The sequence below is a fragment of the Micrasema longulum genome, unplaced genomic scaffold (assembly GCF_059751315.1).
Source record: "Micrasema longulum isolate JH-2025_06_02 unplaced genomic scaffold, ASM5975131v1 h1tg001028l, whole genome shotgun sequence".
NCBI classification, from domain to species: Eukaryota; Metazoa; Arthropoda; class Insecta; order Trichoptera; family Brachycentridae; genus Micrasema; species Micrasema longulum.
Genome location: NW_028278216.1, coordinates 751,679 through 773,090, shown reverse-complemented (window position 1 = coordinate 773,090; position 21,412 = coordinate 751,679). Strand labels below are relative to the sequence as shown.

Sequence of the window (21,412 nt, the reverse complement as noted above, 5' to 3'; positions counted from 1 at the left end):
CGGAAAACAGAGAAGACCGAGAAAGACATGGCTTGACTAAAAATCTAAGAAATACTTTAAAGTGTTCATGTCAAAAGTCGGAATATTGGTCAACGTTAATTGTGTTAGTGTTTTAACTTTTTTGAAAACGTATTTGAAGGCATAAGTTCTCCCACTTAGATGCTTAAAATATCTTTACACTTGTTTGCGTTTTTTGCGAGTTCGCGCTCAAGTCGGCGTGGGTTAGAATGCTCCGATCTCAACAAAATTTTGTATAGGCATGTTCTAGAACCATTCAAACCAAAATGAAGGGTTGGCATTAAAAAATTTTAAAGTCGAAAAATAAGGGACAATCTACTGTACACTAAATAAATAATGGTTTTATTTGATTGACGATGCAAAGAAATACATTGTTTGAAATTTTAATTAAAAACGTTTTCTCGATTTCGTCATCTGTTAATTTTGTTGAAAGTAAAAATTTGTGTAAATATGGAAGTTTACTGGTATTGTAAATAAATTATCAATAAAATTAGCCGAAATTCTCTAACAGAACGGATTGTGATGGATGCGAAATGACAATACTCACGCTTGGATTCTGATAATTAATATGTCAGTCGAGTTACACTTTCGGGTTCCCGTGAGATTATGTTACATGACGTGACGATGTAAGAGTGACGCCATAATATTTTGGAATTAAAGGAGGGTAAGAGAGGGGATGGTGTAGAAAGGGTGAAGTTTAATAGACGAGTTACTCTTTGAAAATTAGAATCAATAACGTAACATTACGATTTTGTCGCGTGTTTGTGACTCTTACTTTTACACTTGTCAAATTATTTTTTGATTACTTTTTGGATATTTTAGTGAAGGATTAGGAATGATTTTAATAGGAACACGATAAAAAAATTTAAAAAAACGTGTTTCAAAATATTATGCAAGGGCTGTTTTTTTTTCGTGATCGAACTTTCGATTAATAATATTCTCTTGTTAAATTAATGTCATTTTTTTTTTACATTTGTGCTCTAAAACAATACTAAAATAATAATAGAGCAGCATTTGCTTGAACAATGCTTTTAAATTGTAGAAATTTACTTTGAAGTTGAGTCTTCTGTTCGCCAAACGAACTACACAAAGTAAATATTTTATGGTAAAAATATAAACTATTTTACAGCAATTTTGCTAAAGTGATTAACTGTGTAAAAGAAAATATGTATAGAATTTTAAAAAAAACATGAACCTTTTATATAATTTAAATTAAATATAAATAAAAAATTAAATTTAAAAAATGTATTCTGCTACGTCACACTACTTCAATTGTTTGACTATTGTTTTTGTGGATAATTTGTATTACGCTATTTTTGTGAAAATCACCTCAAAAGCACTGTAGAATAAATGTCTTGCAGCTACACAGTGCATGGAGAGTTGGGATTTTAATCCCTCGTTTCCAATGACAATATAATTTAACAACAACAGATAACAGACAGGAGCTAGATTACAGCATGTCTTGCAACTACAGCGCGCATAGACGATATGAAACCTAGTTTGATAATGTCCTAACAAGACGGAACGCGTCACAAATATTTAAAAAAATAAAAGTAGAATTAAATCCATTAAAAGTTTTTTAGTTTCTATACCTTACCAAATTTTTATGGTAAATAAAAATAATTATATTTCCATTATTTAAAAATTTAATTGATGTAGATTTTTTTCAATCATTTTTAGGTTTCTTAAGTGAATGTCATTCGTTAATGCGTCTTGCAGCCGCAAAACCTTGTGCATAAGTAGAATATTGGTATTATTTTGCGTTTGCTTATAACATGCATAAATAAATTACTCTTTACCAACACTAACCAAAGGTTTTGTAGTATAGGTTTAGGACAACTAAAAATGACGTGGTTTGATCAGATTAATCAAAATTTCAAGTTTGGTCTTGTTAAAGGATGACTCAATCGAAGGACATGTAAGACAAGACATAAAAACGTATGTCAGGAAAGACGTACATGGCGGTCCACCCTCTCCGCCTACCCGGGTTAGTTGTGTGATTGTAGTACTATAAGTGAAGGACCAAATAAATAATTGGAAAATTAACTTTACTGGCTTCAACATGACTTCAAGTTACCATCATATACAGAGGAAGGATCGCAACGTCGTAGTATTAAAAGTAATACATTTGTTAGAACTCTAAATAGTTTATATTAAAATTAGTAGTCGACTCAACTGAATCAAGTATTCATGTCTGAAAAATAGATTAGGTATGAAGGTACGAGTATTTTCATGAAAAAGGTATATATATACTTAACATAATATAAAAATATATAACTGTATTTTTACATTATGTTAAGTAATATTATAAGATATGTAAACAAGTGCTTGAAAAATTTTGCAAAATGAAAAATAAATGTTTTAATTAAAATGAAACGACTTCGTTTATTACCACATATTTATTACCAAACGATTTTGAAACATAACTAGCTTCCATATCAATTAGTTGTTTAAAACAAAGTTGTTTTATTTTCATTTTTAGTATAATAAATAATTACAAAGTTAGTGCTTCAAATATATATTTAACAAGAAATGTTTAAGCTTAAAATTCAAACGCAGCGCTTTTATTTATATAGGATCAGCAAAATTCCTTTGATCAAATTGAAGAAAGTGGTAGAATATTTGGCTCAAAAGTCTCGTTGGAGACTAGATGCAACTGTAGCGAAGCATGATACCCCGAGATTTTACTGGTTATTATGAACATGAGCCGAGATATAAAAGCTAACACAATGTAGACCGTGCTCCGCGGACTTAATAACTGAAGTGGGAACTCAGCGAAAACATTTTCATCCCATAACGAAACTTGTCATATTTTGAAATGGCTCTCCAGGCAAGATTCCTGAGAAATCAACACACCGTTAATTTAATAACTCTTATTTATTTGTTTATTAAAAAAACGTACAATAGTTTAAAAAAAGGTTGGAGAAAATTTGCCGCGTGCATGACATTTGTATAACCTTTTTAATGAATTTGTGTGGGAAATCAAAATTAAACATGAGTTTTTACTCTATTAGAGAGGTAAAAACGTTATGATTAATAATGTATATGCGAACTATTTGTAATTTTATATTTATTTTGTCGACATTTTTTGTCAATAAAGAAAAAAAGTATTATTGTGTATTTTCAAACAAGTTTGTTGAAAAGTAAAAATGTCGTTGATTTTTATTATTTTATCATATAATTATAAACATAAAAATAACAAGTCTTTTCAAAAATGGTGCTGTGCTGGTGCTGAAATGGCCTTCTAGACAAGTTTTCTGAGAATTAACCACATTTTGATTTTGTTTGCCATTAGTATTTAAAAAAATACTCATAAAGCATTGAATAAATATTTGACATATTTTGTAACTACTTATTGTTCCTAAAGTGAATAATACTGCGGACGAAAAATGACTCAAAAAATTTTTTTTTCTGTCTTTCGAGAAATTATAACACGCTATGGCGTTAATTTTTATATCAAATTAAATTTTAGAAATGTAAAACCGGGTTGTGGTCTTGCAGCTTGGGCCATAGGCTTACGGGTCCGAGGTTTGAGGTTCGGATCCCGCTCTGCTACTCCGCTTTTACAACATCTTGATTGCCCTTTTTTATAGCTAGTTATTTACAAGTCGTTAAAAACGATCCCTAAAATTGAAAAATCATAAGAACATAAATATTCATTTTTCTTAAAAATAACATTAAATATTACTTTCCCAATTATCGATTTCCGGAAGGTGGCATAAAATATAAAATTTTGTATTATTTCATTGTCCCTGGATTGGTACCTGAAGCGTAAGGATGATCATTGATCACCTTGCATTCTTGAAACATACGATCAAGGTAATCTGCATTTGATTTAATAATGCAATGCCCCATGTATCATTGGGCAACGATAACGGTTTGATGTTGATGAATATTGTCGCTATTTTGTTTTTAGTTTTCATTTACCGGAAATGTATGCTTAAATGCATGTTTGTATTTTAAAACGGGTCTCTAGCAGTTTGCTAAAGGATTTAACCCAGCGCTAATGAAATTAATTACTAAATTTGTGAGGAACATATTTTGAAAATACCAAAATATCGGAAATTCTTGTTAATGGATGGAAATTCAATATATTCATGGTAGGTGTCATTGTCTTTGAAATTAGGTTTGTTAGAAATTTAACGCTGAACGGGTTTTCATGTTTTTAAATGGCTGCGACCAAATTAAAAGAGGATCAAAATACGGTGATTTTAATAACTTTATGTATTAAAGAGAAATTTGACTTCCATCGCAATATTTATTCTTGAGATTTGCATTAAAATGAAGATTTTTAGAATTAATATTTGTGTTTGACAATAAATATTATTCTTATATAATACAGACTGGAATAAGTTCTTGCTAATTCCCGACAGATGGTGTTATCTCATATTTTTTACATTGGACAACACTACAACCAACTTTATCGTAAAGCTTAACTATCAGGCTTGAAATGACAGTATCTGTTATTTCGCTGAAGTGTAGTGAACATTTTTTATACCGTTAAACATGTCGAATTTCGTGCAAAAAAGAGAATTATTGGGGAATTTAATTGATTTGCTATTTTTTTTTAAATCTGCAGCTTAAGCATATATAATTTTTGTAGAGACTTACGGTGACGAGGCTTTGTCGAAACATTACGAAACATCATCATCAACATCTCTGCTCTGCACCATGATCAGCATGGTGTAGTGTATTATGAGCTCTTCAAACACTACGAAACCAACACGGGACATCGTTATCGACTATAATTTATGCGTTTGAATGCTTAGTTGAAGGAAAAATTCAAAACATAAGCCATTTGAAGAGAGACATGAAAAAGTAATTTTGCAGCATGACAAAGCTCAGCCACACGTTGTAAGGCCCATCAAAACATACTTGAAATTGCTCAAATGGGAAATCCTACCTCACCCGCCGTATTCCCCGGACGTTGCTCCTTCCGATCACTGCTTGTTCCGATTGATGACTAGTGGCCTGGCTTAACAGCAATTCCATCCTTAAGAAAATGCGAAAATGGCTCGATTTGTAGATAACCTCAAAAGATGAGTCGTTTTTTCGAGATGGTATTTGTATGTTGCCAGAAAGATGAGAAAGTAGTCGCTAGCGATGGACAATACTGTCGATGACATGTTCTTTACCATTTTAAATAAAATTTATTTCGCGAAAAAAATAGCGAGAACTTGAAGTATCCGATTGGTCAATAAACAATGCGTGTAAAATGATTTAATTTCATTTAATAAAAAAAAAGGTTTTTGAAAAAAAATATTCATTTTAATACTCGATTTTCACTATCGAATCCAGTATCAGAGAACAAATTACGCAATTTAAAAAATAAAAAATAAATATCCTAGTAAAAAGTTAAAAAACTATTTTTAATAAGATTATATGTGCATAAAAACATTATTAAAAATACTAACGTTGTTGAAGTTTGCGTAGAAAAGTTAATAAGTACTAAATGTCTTTAAAAAACTTACGACGGTAGATAAAATATTAAATTAAAAAACTCATATCATATTGATCCATGCATAATATTTCAAAAATACAATTTTTTTTTGAAGCAAAACAAAAAACATTTGCCAAAAAAACTATGCTTAAAACGATTATAAATTATATTTGGTTTTTATATAGAATGCAACAGAGAGATATATAATATATTTTTTGACTAAATAAATAATATTTATTATTTGATGACTCACGCGTGTTTGTAAGGTTCTTTTATTTTAAAATAATGATTTCTTGCTTGAAAAGAATCTGATTATCATTTACACGAAAAATTTTCTTTTTTTCGTAGGCTTTTTTCAAAGGACAATCCAAAATTTGAAAACATGGACCACACATTATTTTGTCAGATATATAATTGACACTAAAAATGCATTATGTAACTTAACAGACATTATAATAATAAATATGTACATCTCCCTTTCCCTCCTTATCCTCTCTTCATGCATCCTTGCGCCAATCTCGCTCAATTAACAATAACTGTTTTTTTTTTATAATAAAAAAATATGTTCATAAAAATTTTTTTTTACACGTACAAATTTATACGTATTTATATAATATGTATTATATTTTCTTTACGTATTTTGTACACTTTGTGGAAATCTCTTATTGGTTCTGAGTGTATACACTATATCTGTTTTTTAACTATAAATCTGTAGGTAAAACTGTTGTTTTCCAAAAAATACATTAAATACCACCTCGAAGGCGCTTTAGATACAACGTGCAAATCTGAGATTCTTTCTCCGTTACTATGTAAACTATTTTGATAACAAATTTAATTTACAGCTAAGAGCCAAAAACCACACAATTTGCAATTACAAAGCGCATGAGTCTTTATACAATTTGTATATCAAACACACGATGGGTTGATGAAATTTCTTTAGGGTAGAAAAAGACTATAATACAGTACTTGCAACTACAAAGTGCAAAACTGGTTAGCCTCCTAGAAATACTTTGTATGGATTATTAAAGGGTTTTTGTCGTCAAAAACTCGGAGATATTCACGAGCAAAATCAATGTCTCTTTGAGCGTTTCTAGTGCTAGTCTACGTAAACCCCCCCTATTCCGACACCCTTGTATAGAAATAGCTCCTGTTATGATGCACCGCAAGGGGTATTGTTCTGGCAATGAATGAATAAATTGATGCCACCGCGGGGCATGCTCTCTTGCACAGCTCTTGCACAGCTCTTGCACTAGACAGCTAATAAAAATTTCATGTAAAGCTGTGTAGTGGCTGGTGGCCTGCATCAGAATAACGAATATTACCGAGAACTTAGTTTTTTGTGAAAATATATTAAATTATATGAAACTAAATTATGATGAAGTTTGATTTTCAATCATATTTAAAAAAAAGAAATATAGTACATTTTTTTTAATTGCAGTTGGATTGTTGTAAGTTCATAAATCTCGATTACTACAAATAGGTAAATTAAAAAATATATTTGAAGTCTTTTAATCAACATAAATGTACATAAGTCGCCTTATTCTTAAAAGCTGTGTCTTCTAACCAATCAAAAGCAGACTTGATTGGTCGAGATTTTTTTTTTTTTTAAAACGCATTAGTTTTTTTAACGAATGTTTAAAAAAGTAGGTACATATATGTAAAGCATGACTAACACAAGTGTGTTTTTGGTTGGTAATAAGATATGGCTTATTAAAATAAGCCTGTTAACGCGTCCACATTTTTTATGACGCACAAAAGCTAAGGTAAGAAATTGTTGACAAACTGCTGGAAAACTCTACTCGTCTGGGTCTGGGCCTTAGTTACTGGGCCTCCTATAACGAGCGTGTTGAGAATACGGCTGTGGACCTGGCTTGGACGCGTGCTAGGCATGCCTCAGGAGAACCTTAACTCAAGTTGCCTGTTCTTTCAACCTGCGGGCTTACGCCGTTCTGGGAGGCCGGTGATGATTGGCGGAACATAGGGGCGCTGGATTGACGCGGGAGGAGGCGAGAGTGCTGGTTGGCGATAGGGGTGTCCTGGAGGCAACTGGCGATGTCTACATGCTCCACTTAGAAGCGGATGTGGAAAAGGAGAAGAAGAAGAAGAAAGGATGGAATAATATTTCCCGAGTTCAGGAAGCAAAACCCATCATTTTGTTAGTTGTTTAACATAAGATTTAACTTCAAATGTATTTCATAAGGGCAGTTCCGTGTTCAACTACTAACAAAGAAAAACTGAATACTTTTCCAAGTTCTTAAAAGTAAAAGCTTCGAAACAAATTAATCGTTTATTAGAAAATCCTTACCGCTTATTCGAAATAATATGAACGAAGTTGCCTGGCTTTTTCAGGGGCAAAAAATTACTCCATCTCGCCAAAACTTGTTTTGTGTTTTCGGAAAGAAGTTATGGGAAATGCTTTGATTAAGGCCAATTTAAACTTTAGTTCATGCACGAAGGAAGCAATATCATTTTTAAAACAGAAGGTTAATTACCTTTCGGTTGCTGTTGGAATAAACAAACTTTTAAAAATAATTTCCTAAAGCATTTTTCAATAAAAGAAACTAACGAAAAGCAACTTTATAATAAAATGTTCAAAATTATTTCTTTAACAGAAATTGAAATTTCTCGAAGACAATAATAATTTTTTGCATATAAATTAAAAATGCACATTCAAGAGAAAATCATATAAATCATAATAATGATTTGACTGCTAAAGTACACTGTTCCCACTTTAGTAGCGATAAAAACAGCAACGTTAATGTACTATTAAATAAAATTGTAGAAAACAAATATTGAAAAGGTTTTTTTTCTTTCTTTTATTGAGGAAACATTTAGTACAATTACAAAGCTTTGTAGTATATACAGTTATTTTGACTTTTTATGCGCAAAAAAGGAAAAATAACATAAATAAAAGAAGTTTATAAATTAAAATCAATGTAAAAGGTCATTTAAAAATTTTGTAGTTACTACTTATACAAATGGAAATAATATAAATAATATAAAAGGTAAGAATTTTATTAAATAAGAATAAAAAAAACACACTCAAATGCAAAAATAAAACATTTTCAAAAAGGAAAAACAAATATATATATATATATTTACACACTTACATATTTTAAGTAATTCAAAAAAGAAACGACGAGAAGAAAAGAAATAAATGACAACAAATTTAAGATAATTTAAAAAACACATTTAAAAATAATGACACATTGTAATAAGAAAAGCAATATATTATTTTTAAAAGTAATTCTAATAGTAATTAAAAGTAGTTTAAAAGTATAAAAACATGTCAAGCGCAGTTGAGAAAAAAGAAAGAATAACAATAATATCAAGTAATTTTTAAAATTTGAGAAAGCAATACTAAGAGAAAATTTTAAACCAAAGGTAGTTTATAAAATTTAATTGAAGCAATATTAGCAGTAATAAAAATTTCAGTGGAGAAATTTTATTAATTATAACAACATTAAGGTATGTAATTTGATGTGGTGAGATGTAAGAAAAAAAGGGTTAGGACTTATTTTAATAGATCAACGGGAGTTTTATTCAAAAGTTTTCATAAAAATTATAAACACACTTTTATTTTTCTAAACTCTTAAGATAGTCGTCAACCAAAATGTTTTTTTGTTTAATTTTTAATCAATGTGTATAAAAACTATCTACCTACAGCTGTATTGTTCCAATACAATAAAGTATGTTTAAGATTAAACATAGCATGGTTCAAAAGTATGCATCGGAACATAAGGGGATTTCAAACATGTATTTTTTTCTGTACAATTTGATCCCAGAATAGATTCCCAAACACCAACCCTCAGGCTGCACTTTTGTGTTTCAAATGAAATAATTCGGTTCATATTGCATCTACCCTGGTTTTGTATTCATTTTTACTATATGAAGATCAGAAACCTATGTATGTAATTTATATTTTACGTAAATTTTTATTGACTTTGTATTAGTAAGGATCATTCTAGTATTTTTTTCTATAACTTATTGGCTGCCGGGAATTTTTGTGTTTTCCAATTTATTATATAACAGTTATTTTTACCAATTTATTGAATGAACTTTGTGATTAACTTATGTAATCATATTTGTTAAATCTCATATATGAATGTTATTACTCATTTCGTATTTTGGCACTGAAAAAACGGAAATAATTGAATTTAAATACAAAGGCAGATTTTGCACAAAGTATTTTATAGGTATTATTAATAAACATTGTGCGTACTATTTTTGTTACTTTAATTAATGAAAAAAAAAACAGTAAATGGAATAAATAATAGTAGAAATATTTTGTAAACACAGTTTTTGGTACCATACGTTTGATTGCAATATGATCATGATGAAGAATGCCAATATTTGACGTAAGCCTTTTATATAATTTAAGGGGTCTAAAGATTATAAATTAAATTCAAATCAAAGATTAAGAATTTGATATTTTAAAATGTAACTCGTTCATTGACAAAAAAAATGTCCATTTGTACAAGCCGAACCAATAAGAAGATCCTCAGTCTTCAAAACGGTTTTCGAGTATGTGGAGGTAGTGAAGATGGAAGAATCGAAGAAATATGGATATGCAAACATGAGCAGAATGGCAGAATATTACTCAGTGTGTAAAGGTAGCCACTTAAACCAGCCAATGGCAGGTCATAAGCCCTGTAAATGCCTAGTCTTCCACATTCCTCCTTAAAAGTGTTCTCCATCTCTCGGGTAATATGTCTTTTTTTATTATTTTCTAATAAAATATTTTAGTTATCATATTTAAATTTTATGTAATGCTTTTATTTAAGATATGAATTTTTCACACATCAAAACAATAGTATTGTCAAATAAATTTAGGCCAAAAGGGACCGAACTTTCCCGAATCGGTTATACTTACTTACATTATTTTTATAGTGGTTTTAAATTTTTCAAATGATTAAATAACGGAGAGCGATTTAAATTCACGTGCATATTTTAATGTTCAAATAACCAGTTGGTTTTTTGTAAGAACATTTTCAATTGAATTGGAAACGAGTATCCACTTGAAACACGGATGCAGAATTATTTCTAAGGTAATATAGCACCAAAAGCCATACGAGAGTGTTATTAGAGCCGTTTCTATGGATAGTTTGCCTAAAATGGCCCCTAATAAGCGCTACACATTGCCGATTCAGTAAACAATAGACGGCCGATGTTATCTCGTCAATTTATTTGAAAGCTCATTAATTCAATTTATTGGACAAAACGAGAGTCAAAGGCGACACGTGTGCGCGGGAATAACGCCGATTGGCGAATTATCAGAGACCGATAATCATTGATACATTGTTATTGGTTAATCTTATCCAGCCGATGTCGGAATAAGTGTCGCGCCATTAATTTGCCCGCGTGACACGTCCCTTGTCGGATACAAAATTAAATCGCCTGTCGCTCGGATTCTGTCGCATTGTGTCCAAACATGATTTAGCACTAGCAAATATAGGAAATGTGATAAATGGCTGACAAAAGACTAAGGGCGCGATTTCGCGTGGGATTATTTATTCCGTCAAATTAATCTTGGACTTCGAATTTCACAATTTATTATGATTTGATCACATTTACAGAAAAAATGTTACGTTGTTATTCGAAGTTTACTTTAAAAATACCTGGTGTTAACCTTATAAACTTATAAACCTGGTGAAAAATGATGCCAAAGAAAGATAGAGAAAAGTAGAGAACTTAAACATCGCATAAGGTTATAGTCGGTATATATAGAGCTGGAATAGCGCCTATATTAACTTATTTCATGCTTATACCTGGCTCCGAGGAAGTATAACGATGAGACAGAGCCACGATATTTCATATATCACATATCACATTTTTCAGAAATAAAAAGAATTTGTATTTTTCGAAAAATTTAACGATTTCGGAAACATGTGATAGATTTCAAAGTGGAATATCTTTTATCTCAGTAATAATAATAATAAACATTTTGTCTGGTTTAATTTTACCAAGCAACATTTTTAATAATGATTTGTTTTGTATTTTATTATTTATTTAACTTTTTGTACATAATGTTATTTGAACATTGGCGGGCTTATTGCCAAATGGCAATTTCTTCCAACCAACCAATTATGTACAAAGGTATAAAAATATAATAAAAAATATTTAAATTTATGAAATAAAAATACGAAAATCCAATTTTAGGACATGGGTTTTCGTTTTTAGAATCATTTAAGTCATAAAAACGATAAACTATGACAGAACGTTATGAATAATATTCCCTCTTAAATTAAATGAAAAAATATATTCAGACGTTGGCGTTATCCGTATTGGTGAAATAATTTGGTCAGGTGAATCTCTTGCATTGATGCAATAAAAGAATAAGATCTTCAACTTCCCAAAAATTTAACAAATTAGAAAATCGAAGAAATATAAATGTTTAAACATGAATCTTAAGTACATTTTTTAACACAAATACCTTTAAAAATTAAATTTGTTATCTATTTTTTTATATTTATTATCGCGTGATTAAAAAAAACATTCGTTTTGGAATGGCAAAATCATATAATTTCCTTATTTTGCCTGCGTTTTACCAAACTACAGCCTTAACCGAAATTTCTGTAACGTATATGTTTGACATGATTAAATAGACTTGTTCTACTTGGCTTTTTTTATTCGCCAAGGAAAGGAGTCTGGTGATCTATTATAACCTTTCAAAATTAACTTGATACCTTGGCGGAGTTATTGTCGTAAAGAGCCCACCTGACAAACTGGGACCAAAGGGCCCTTACTCGTAACACTGAGCTTACTGAAAACATTGAGGTACTGCGCGGAGGTAGAGATGGGTGTGGATTGATAACCTTACCGAAAAGTTAATTTAGCGGCCTCCTGCAGTATTCTAAAAAACGTACGTAAAGTCATAGATAAATGTTTATGTTTTAAAATTGTCAATATTTTAACTTATCATCTAGTAATTAATGAATCACTTATGAAATATTTATTTACTTATGAAATATATATTTATTTATTTATGATTATTATGAAATATTTGGTGCTTATCAATTGACGAATTAAATGTTTTATTTATTTACAGGCAAAACGAATTTAAATAACAATTGGAATGTTACGATATGATTATTTGAATTTTTCCTTTCTTCTCCATCTTTTTTTCCCACTTTTACCCCATCTTCTCTTTATAGTGTAGCGTTGATATAAAAAAGTACATTTTTTAAATAAAGAGGTAGCTCATTCCAAAGAATAGCTGAACAATGATGTGCTATGTCAAGGAAAAGAAAGTGTTCTCTCCTGAGAAAAGCGTGAAAGACCATGATCAGAAAGGTAAATGAAATTCTAAGCAAGATATTTTAGAGCCCAAACATATTACAATATTTATTTAACACAGAAAACCACAAAGTTAGCGCTGGCTAGTAATTGTCACCCACAAGTTGGCGGCTATTTTGCTTAAATATAATAAAATTGCCAAAATATTAAACAAGTTTCAACAAACGACCAAAAAAAGATTGAACCATCATCAAAGGCCCATTTATTTATACAGTCCACAAAAACCGCAGAAATGAAGATAACTGGAACGTAGCGTAGACAATTTTCATTATAAACACGAATGTGACTGTAAAAGAATAATGAAATGTTAAACAGCAGTAATTCTTACCGAAATTCTATCACCTTACATGTTCGGCACCGTTTTTTGTGTCGTGTACTCCGCCCTCTATATAAAACCTTAAGCTAAACGTAAACCCAAAAAAGATTACGCAACTTTAATAACACAGCAATAGCTTTACGATTTCTCGAAACACAACTTTCAAGGCGAAGTAAACTTATTAAGTGGTTTCAACTTTAAATAAAACTCTTAACTTGATATTATGATAGGCTTTCTAATAAAAGTTTTTTGGTTGAAACTTATGAAAAACGATAAAAATAGTAGATAAAACTTTTGTAAATATAATTTTCGTAGCGTAAGATGAGAGTCTTTTACAAATTATGTAAAGTGTAAGTGTGTTCTGATATTTTTTTTATGGGGGCCGATAACATTAGGCCCTAAGGGTCGAATTCCTCAGCAGGAGACATTCGGTAATAGCCGACTGATGAATGCTAGTAAATGTGAAATATTCATGGTATCAACGTAAAATAAATGAATAACAATAAGGTATTTTTACAAATCAAGAATAACTTTAAAGATAAAATATGTATTAGGAGTGGGTTTTGACGATTCTAATGATATGAAAAAAGTTGATTGACTTGGAGTACGCAGACGATGCTGTTCTTCTAGAAAAGTCTTTTGGTGATCGGAAAATTGTTGAAAAACTGCAGGGCAATTTTGCTTGCCTGGATCTTAATACTAATACCATAAAGAACTAGAATATGTGCGATGAATCCTGTCCTGACCCTGATCAGCCTCTTTATAATAATTTGTAGAGGATCGAGAAAGTTGATAGCTTAAAATACTTCGGAGTTCACAAAATTGAAAATGGTAGCATGCACAAAGAGCTCATAATCCACATAGGAATTGCTGGGGCAACTTTTAACACCATGCATGTTATCTGGAATTCTAGTTTGTACTCGATCAAAATGAATTTAGCTCTTGTATAATGCCAGTACTCTTATATGGGTGTGAATCCTGCCACCTGGGTACCTAAAGCTAAAAACACCAAACTTCTGACTTTTGAGAGTAAGTGCTTAAAGAGCCTATTAGGCATAAGGTGGTTCAATTTTATAACTAACATTAAAGACTGAGAACGGACGCAAAAGCCTCCTATAACGAACGTCTGGTGATGTCCACATGCATGACCTAGAAGCGGATGTGGAAAAAGAAAGAAAGAATGAAACAATTATCAATGCACTCAAATGTATTACTTTCGAGTTTAAAATGAGTGAAAAAAATGAGCGCATACAAAACTCGTCGCAGTTGGCGTCACATCGTTTTGAAGCCACTTTTAATAAACATTGGGTACAAGTAAAGCGCGAAAACGTCATACTTGCCGTTGTCACATAGGGCACGAAACGTTTGGTTTTCGGGGTAATACAAAATACGCATATTTTGAACCTTTGTAGAAAATGTATCCGACTTCGCACGAAAAAATGTTATCACCCCTACCATAGTAAATTTTTGTTTGTATCAAAATAAAAATGATAAAAAATAGTAAGAAGACCCTGTTGTGGTAGAACAGTCAACTGAACCATTGCACCACGGTTGTTGCCAATTGAAAACTATGTTCCATCAAAATGCTCCATTTAGATGAGTTGTTTTGCACAGAAATGGTAAAAATGGTATTTAAAATGAAAAATAATAAAATAAACACGAATATTAAATGAAATTTTACTATGTACAACATACATCTAAAAAAAAAGGGCGGCAAATTATTTAAGTAACGAACAACCTCGGATAAAGAGAAAAAGAAACAGTTTTGTGTATACAGCAACAAAGTTCTAAAATTAACTTTCTAATGACTTTAAAGATATACAAAACATATGGGTACTACGTACTTAAAAAATGAATTACGTACGTAAAAAAACATCTAAAAAAACCGTTTGTACACCCCGTACGACGAGTGATATGCGATGTAATTTTATAGACTTTTTTATTTTATGGACTTTTTATTAAATTATTATGTCATAATATACAATATCCCCTCATACCAGAATTTTGGCTGATTGAGAATATTTTGTACACATAAAATATTCAAGGTAATGTAATAATATGTAAAGTAAAGACACGTATTTTGTCATATTTTTTTTACCATATGCATTTAAAAACGTAGCTTTAGTACAGATTGAAAAAAAAAAAATTCATGTAAAAATAGTCGGCGAAAAAAAATATTAAAACAAGATTTATCATTATGTCCACTATTTTATTACGTTTATTAGTTAAATTCAATTTGGTGTTTTACGATACACGTCAAGTAGAAAAAAACCGTAAACCAAAAAACTTGATTTTTATTTTACGAGAAAACATCCATTTAAAAAACATAAATGTGTTACGTCACCTGTTACACAGAATAAATCTGACGACCAACCCCAAGGGAATTTGCACAAAAGACGTCATTATCAAGCTTCCACCTTTAGTCGCCGGGAAGACGCCCAACTTGTCAAGAAAGCCCATGCATACAGAAAGAGTACTTTTTTGCTTCGTAGGTCTACAAACCTAGCCCCTGATTCATTTTAGGCTTTTTATGGTATTATAATGTTCGTTTTAATAACGGTATTTTTTTACTCATCTCAGTGTCAACAGAAACCACGAGTGTAAAAAATTAGTTTACCTAAGAATAATAATACTGTCGTTAAAGATCTTTTTTAACTTTTTACAAATGCGAAAAATGTGCCTTACAAGATAATTATTTGCCGTGTCCTATCCTAGAACATTACATTCTAGGATATTTTAAATATATTACGATTTTTTTTAATCATTCTTACTGTTAATAAAAGCGATTCTCCTGTTAAAATGAATTAATTTATGTTTATAAAATAATTTTCAGAACACCAGTGCAAGCAGTAATACAAATACAAAAGAAATATTTCAAATAAATTTTACTTTGTTGTCTCATATTTTGTGACGCGTCTCCGGATGAAGAGGTCCAAGGTTCGAACCCCGTTCAACCACAACTTGTTTCTCGTTTCGTAACACGGTTATAAACGACTAAAAGAAGACCTATTTCAATAAATCACAAAAACGCATAAAGATAAATGAAATATGTAAATAATATATAAAATGTATTCTTTTTTGGGTACTAACTTTCTCAGTTTAGGAAAAAGTGCTAGGTTTTACATTCGTACTGGTAAAAGAATGTTCAACAATAAAAGACAATAAAAAAGCACTTACGTTGTGCATCCAATGCAGTTTTCTCCAGGGTGGGTTAGAGTGGACATGGCACTCGAAGTATACGTCGTCTCCTTCTTTTATATCCTCAGCAGATAGCGTGCTGCCCAGTCCAAGGCTGACTACTGGAGGATCTGGAAAAAAAATATCACAACTTCTATTATCCTAAATTCTAAAAACATATTCTGTTTCAAAAACAACAGTTATCAACGGCAAAAAGATTATAAATATAAAAAAAAGAGGATTGTGATCTCGTAGAAGTGTGTTAAGTAGTGTTAAAAAATTGCGTATCAGAGATCCAAGTTTCTTATCCCAATTTGATTCTTATGTTCAATAGTAAATTTTTGATATCTTTTTTAAAAAATAAATTTTTACGTTTTTGTGGAGTAAAAGAAAGAGAAATGAAAAAACTCATAATTCAAACGCAAAGACAACCAGCATGATATATTTTTTAAGAACATGAGGAGAATAATAAGGTGATTTCACAAGTCAGGAATATAAAATATATTTAGAGTGGAATTTTATGATTCTAATGATATAACTTATGAACTTAAAACAAGTTCTGATTTGTTGGCGAAATGTCATTTTGACGTCACACGTCATACTCGCCTACTGGATTTCGAATAAACATTGCTTGCAAGTATGCATAGCGCGCGAAACATCTCGTTTTTGAGTGATTCTAAATATGCATAATTTAAACTACATTACATTAGTACAACATTTATTCGGCGTCGCAAGAAAAAAAAATTAAAACCGTTACCATCGTAATTTTTGCTTAAAATAGTAAAGTATTATTGTTTTATCTTATTTTTGCTTACAGACGACATTGATGCTCCAACTGGTTTCCAAAAACAGTCCTGTTACATTGGGATTCTCAGCTCTGCATGTGATGGGTCTTCCGCCATCTTCAGTTGTTGGGACGAAGCTTAGCTCACTTATAGTCATGTTATCTTGTGTATCTTCCTGTGAACAATATGAATACCAAAATTAGTAAAATACTAAATGCGAAATAGGTACATTATTCTAAATCAATTGCTCATAGTGTTACTTTACATTTCATGAAGTCTTTTGTATTCCTAATTTGGTCAAGCTTTTCTCCAGTAAAAAAATGTTTTAGACAAAATCCGATATTTGAATGTTAATATTGGTTGAAAGTTTTATATAAATAGGGGAAAATAATTTTGACAAATACTAAGGTGGCGTTTATACCAAAAATTATCAATGTTAAAGGTACTGTGATTTTTAACATGTATTCATGAAAAACAGTAGCAGAATGATAATTATGTCATAGTAATTAATAAAAACGGTTAAAAATTATAATAACACAGGGTAGCGCCCGGCAGACGCATTTATTTATTTTTTTATTGAAGATGGTAAACACGAAAATGAAATCGGCTTGTCAGCAGGTTAAAGGAGTTATATAAATTTAAAAAGTAATATAAACATTATTAAGAATTAAAAGCCTCCGTATTTTTCACACAAAATGTATTTATAAAAATTAAAATAGTTGACAGTCAACATAAATTAATAATAAATATATTGCCTTGTTACATATTAGCCGTTGAATTATTTTTTTCATAAAATTATTGTCAACATTTTTTTAATGATCAGCTTAGATCTTATTGAAAATTTTAGGAATTCTACAATAAAGTGTTCTTTGTGTGGATTTTGAAAGGGAACAAAACGCAGACTATTACACAATAACCAATTTTTATTATTTTCTCCTGTTTTATTGACATGAAAAATTAAAGTTTACGTAGTTTTGAACAAACTATCGACCAAATGGCGCTTCCCACACTCCAAATACTGAGTGAGCACTTTTCTGAAATTTTCTTGCACTTTTTAAAGCATTGCTATAAAAATTTCGGCGATTTGGGCTCAAACGTTGTTTTTGAGGGCTTTTAAGGCACTGGGATGATTATTGTAAACCAAAGGTTTTAGGTTTCCCCGTAGGAAAAAAATACAAGGGGCTAAATATGGAAAGCGCGCTGGCCAGTTCAAATAGCCTTTTAGTAAGACGAGGCGCCCGAATAATATGTCTCACAAAAACTCCACGCAAACTTTTACTGTGTTACTCTTACTGTGGGCCCGTTTTGCTGAAACCAGATGTCTTTCAGCTCCGTTACTTCCAACTGAGGCAAAGAAAAGTCTCGGGATATGGTCGCGTAACGTGCAGAAGTGACAGTAACCGCTCGATCATTTTCATAAAAAAAGTAAGGACCGATGATCCCAATTCTGAAAGTTGCACACCATACTGTCACCCTGTCAGAGTGTAAGGGTCTCTGGTGAAGCTCCTTAAAATTTGTGTCACTCCAATACCGCATATTCTGTTTACTGATATATTTACTGGCTTGAAAATGAGCCTCGTCAGAGAAGAAAACGATTCCGTCTCGAGACAACGCAGCAAGCGTGTTTTCACTAGCGAGTTCTCTGGTTCCAATACTTTCAATAGACAACTCCACTATGGCGACTGATGTTAAATAAACTTCTTTTCCTCTTCTTTCGACAGTAAGGAAGGGAGCAATGCCCTCTTTAAATATATTGGTCTGCCACGTGCCATTCTGTATTAATATATATATTTTTTATTCCATCTCGATTGGGCGGGTCGTGCAATACCCAACCATCCATATATTTTTATGGCAGCTGCCCGTCTTAAGAAGACGATGGTGATGTATAACCAAATTTGATGACTGAGAAAAACATATTTTCCGTTTATTTTATTGCCCTATACGGGACTAGCACAGTCAGTCACATCTCTCACAGTTTCAGGTTGTGGGGGGGCTCCTGTAGATAGCTGTCTTCCTCGTAATATTTTAAGGCTCAGACTTTCTAGCCGGAGGTGATCGTGTGCTGTTTTTCTCTCTTTCACGGTTTTCTTCCACACACCTTTATTTCTGGCAAGATATTTTCAATGATCAGCGTCAATGCAAAAAGTCTTAATGTAACGTTTATAGACATCTTTTAATCGCAATCACTGACCACAATGGGATCTTTTGGCATCACAAAGCTCTCCGTACATAATATCTATCGGTATTCAACCATCTTCCATAAGGCTCATATGAGAGAGTCATCGCAGGTGTTTTTCTTTTAAGATTGCCATCGCCGAAGACATCCGAGTGCAAGTTAGCACATTTGAAGTTGTAACTTTGTTCTGCCACGTTACGCTAATAATACGCGCAAACATCGCAAATAAAAAGCGACGATGTCTGTAAGATGACCAGGTTTCTTTGCAGTTTAAGAACGCGCTGAGTACAAAGGCTTGATAAACTTGTACTTTGGTAAATATTGTAAGTTTATCATTTCTCCAAACTCTGTCTTGGAGTTTTCCAAATGTGGTAGCGGCTTTTTGCATTCGACAGTTGATCTCCTGGTCTAACGAACAATCTTCAGACCCTGTTGAATCGAGGTAACAAAACTTTGAATAAACCTGTAGTATTTGACCATCAATTTTTCTTTCTGGGCTCTAACCTGTGTTTTGTCTTAAAACAACCATGTTATAATACCATGCAATAATTTGAAAAAAGATTAAGAAGAGCATAATTCAGATGATAGTTAAAGATCTAAAAGCAATACAAAACAAATATAATATTTGATAGTAAACCAAAAAAGGTAAGGAAATAATATAACTAAAAAGAGAGAAACCAAAAAAAAAAGGTTGAATCGGAAACACTAGCCACTTAAAGAAATGAAAATTAAATTCTGATATATGAGACATATTCCTCAGCTTCCTGTCAAGTCTTTTTAGCAATCCTTTTATGGACTAGAGTTTTGAAAACATTGTTTTTCATTTTGCTTACCGATATGTCCATACATTAAAAGTTATGTAGCTTAGGGGCCAGAAAATTATAGTGCCTTTGTCCGTAATTTGCTTTTTTCTTTGGGAGCAGAAGTATTGTTTTTTGTCTTTGCCCACTATCGTAAATTTGTTGTCCGTCATTATGTCTGTCAGGCTTTTGATGAAAGTGCCTTAAAATTGTCTGTATGTATATTTGCCTTATGTCTAGAACTAGAAATTCTGTAAAATCTATCTATGTAGGTATACCTGTTCCAAGATTCATCCAAGTTGTTTAGTGTGGTAGGGTAAAGGTGATTATTTTACTTAAAATACTTACTTACTTAACTTACATTAAATCTAACAAATATGCAAGAAAATAAAAAAATTAAACAAATTACTGCTCTATAAGAGTATTGCACTTTTCCAAGAGCTATATTGCCTTGGGTACAGTTTTTATAATAAAATTATTACTTTTGTTAATGGAAAACACGGTATTTGAAACTAACAGTGGAAAATAAAATAAACTTTCGTGGTGTGGACAATTAAATATTTGATTTACTGATTCTAAAAAGTGTACTTGTTTATTTCTTCAAAAAAGGATTAAAAATGAAATAAACAACCTACGCAGAAGGTTTTTGACTATAAAGTTTATTGAATTATCGTAGAAAATTCTAATTAAGGTCAATTTGTAGGTATTCATTGAAGCGAATATTTTTGATATTGATTACAAACCTATCTGGAAATAATGCTTTGAACATTTCAATTACATAGCTGTCAGTTTGGTGTTTCGATCGAATTAAACGACGGCCGAGATTCCATAATTGGTTGAAGTTGATTGATTGTTACAGGGAAGTATTATATTTCCGTTTACTTGGTTGGACTTCTTAAAGCTAAAACCGTAAAAAAAATCTAAAAAAGAATCAGTAAAATCGGAAAATTATTCTAGGTTTTAATTTATTGAACTTTCAAACGGAAAAAAAAATAGAGAAAAAAGAAAAAATTAAAAAATTGTAACACCTATATAAATATATATAAAAAAACTTCATTTTTGTGAAGTTTTTTTTAAATTGTAAGATAATTAAGATAGCTCAAAAAGTTAAAATAATTGATTGTAAAATGATTAAAACAAAAACGTCAGTACAAACGTGGGCTACCGACATAAAAATGTTATTGTTTTATGACTAGATGTATGCAAAAATAAGGCAGATTGGTTGAGAAAATAACGAGAAATGCTTATTTTTCTTTGTGTACCTGAAGAATGACGTTTGTACCGAGGGGTTAATTACTTTGGCTGAAATCGATTGTAGTTCATTGATTTAACGTAAAGTCAGCTAAAATAAATAAAATACTTCTTTAACAAAAACGAAAATGTGTGAGAAAATGACATCGAAGA

At 31.1% G+C, this 21,412-nt stretch overlaps 1 protein-coding gene across 1 annotated transcript in view; it reads right to left on the bottom strand.

The window, feature by feature from the left end:
* The window catches only part of LOC148277478 (kin of IRRE-like protein 1), a 203,180-nt gene that overhangs the window by 19,242 nt on the left and 162,526 nt on the right, over positions 1–21,412 (bottom strand). Inside the window, exons 8-9 of the mRNA XM_088232848.1 lie at positions 17,063–17,207; positions 16,248–16,378 (exon numbers count right to left, since the gene is read on the bottom strand). Of these exons, the coding sequence (XP_088088974.1) occupies positions 16,248–16,378; positions 17,063–17,207 (276 nt within the window). The remainder of the gene's footprint in view (positions 1–16,247; positions 16,379–17,062; positions 17,208–21,412) is intronic.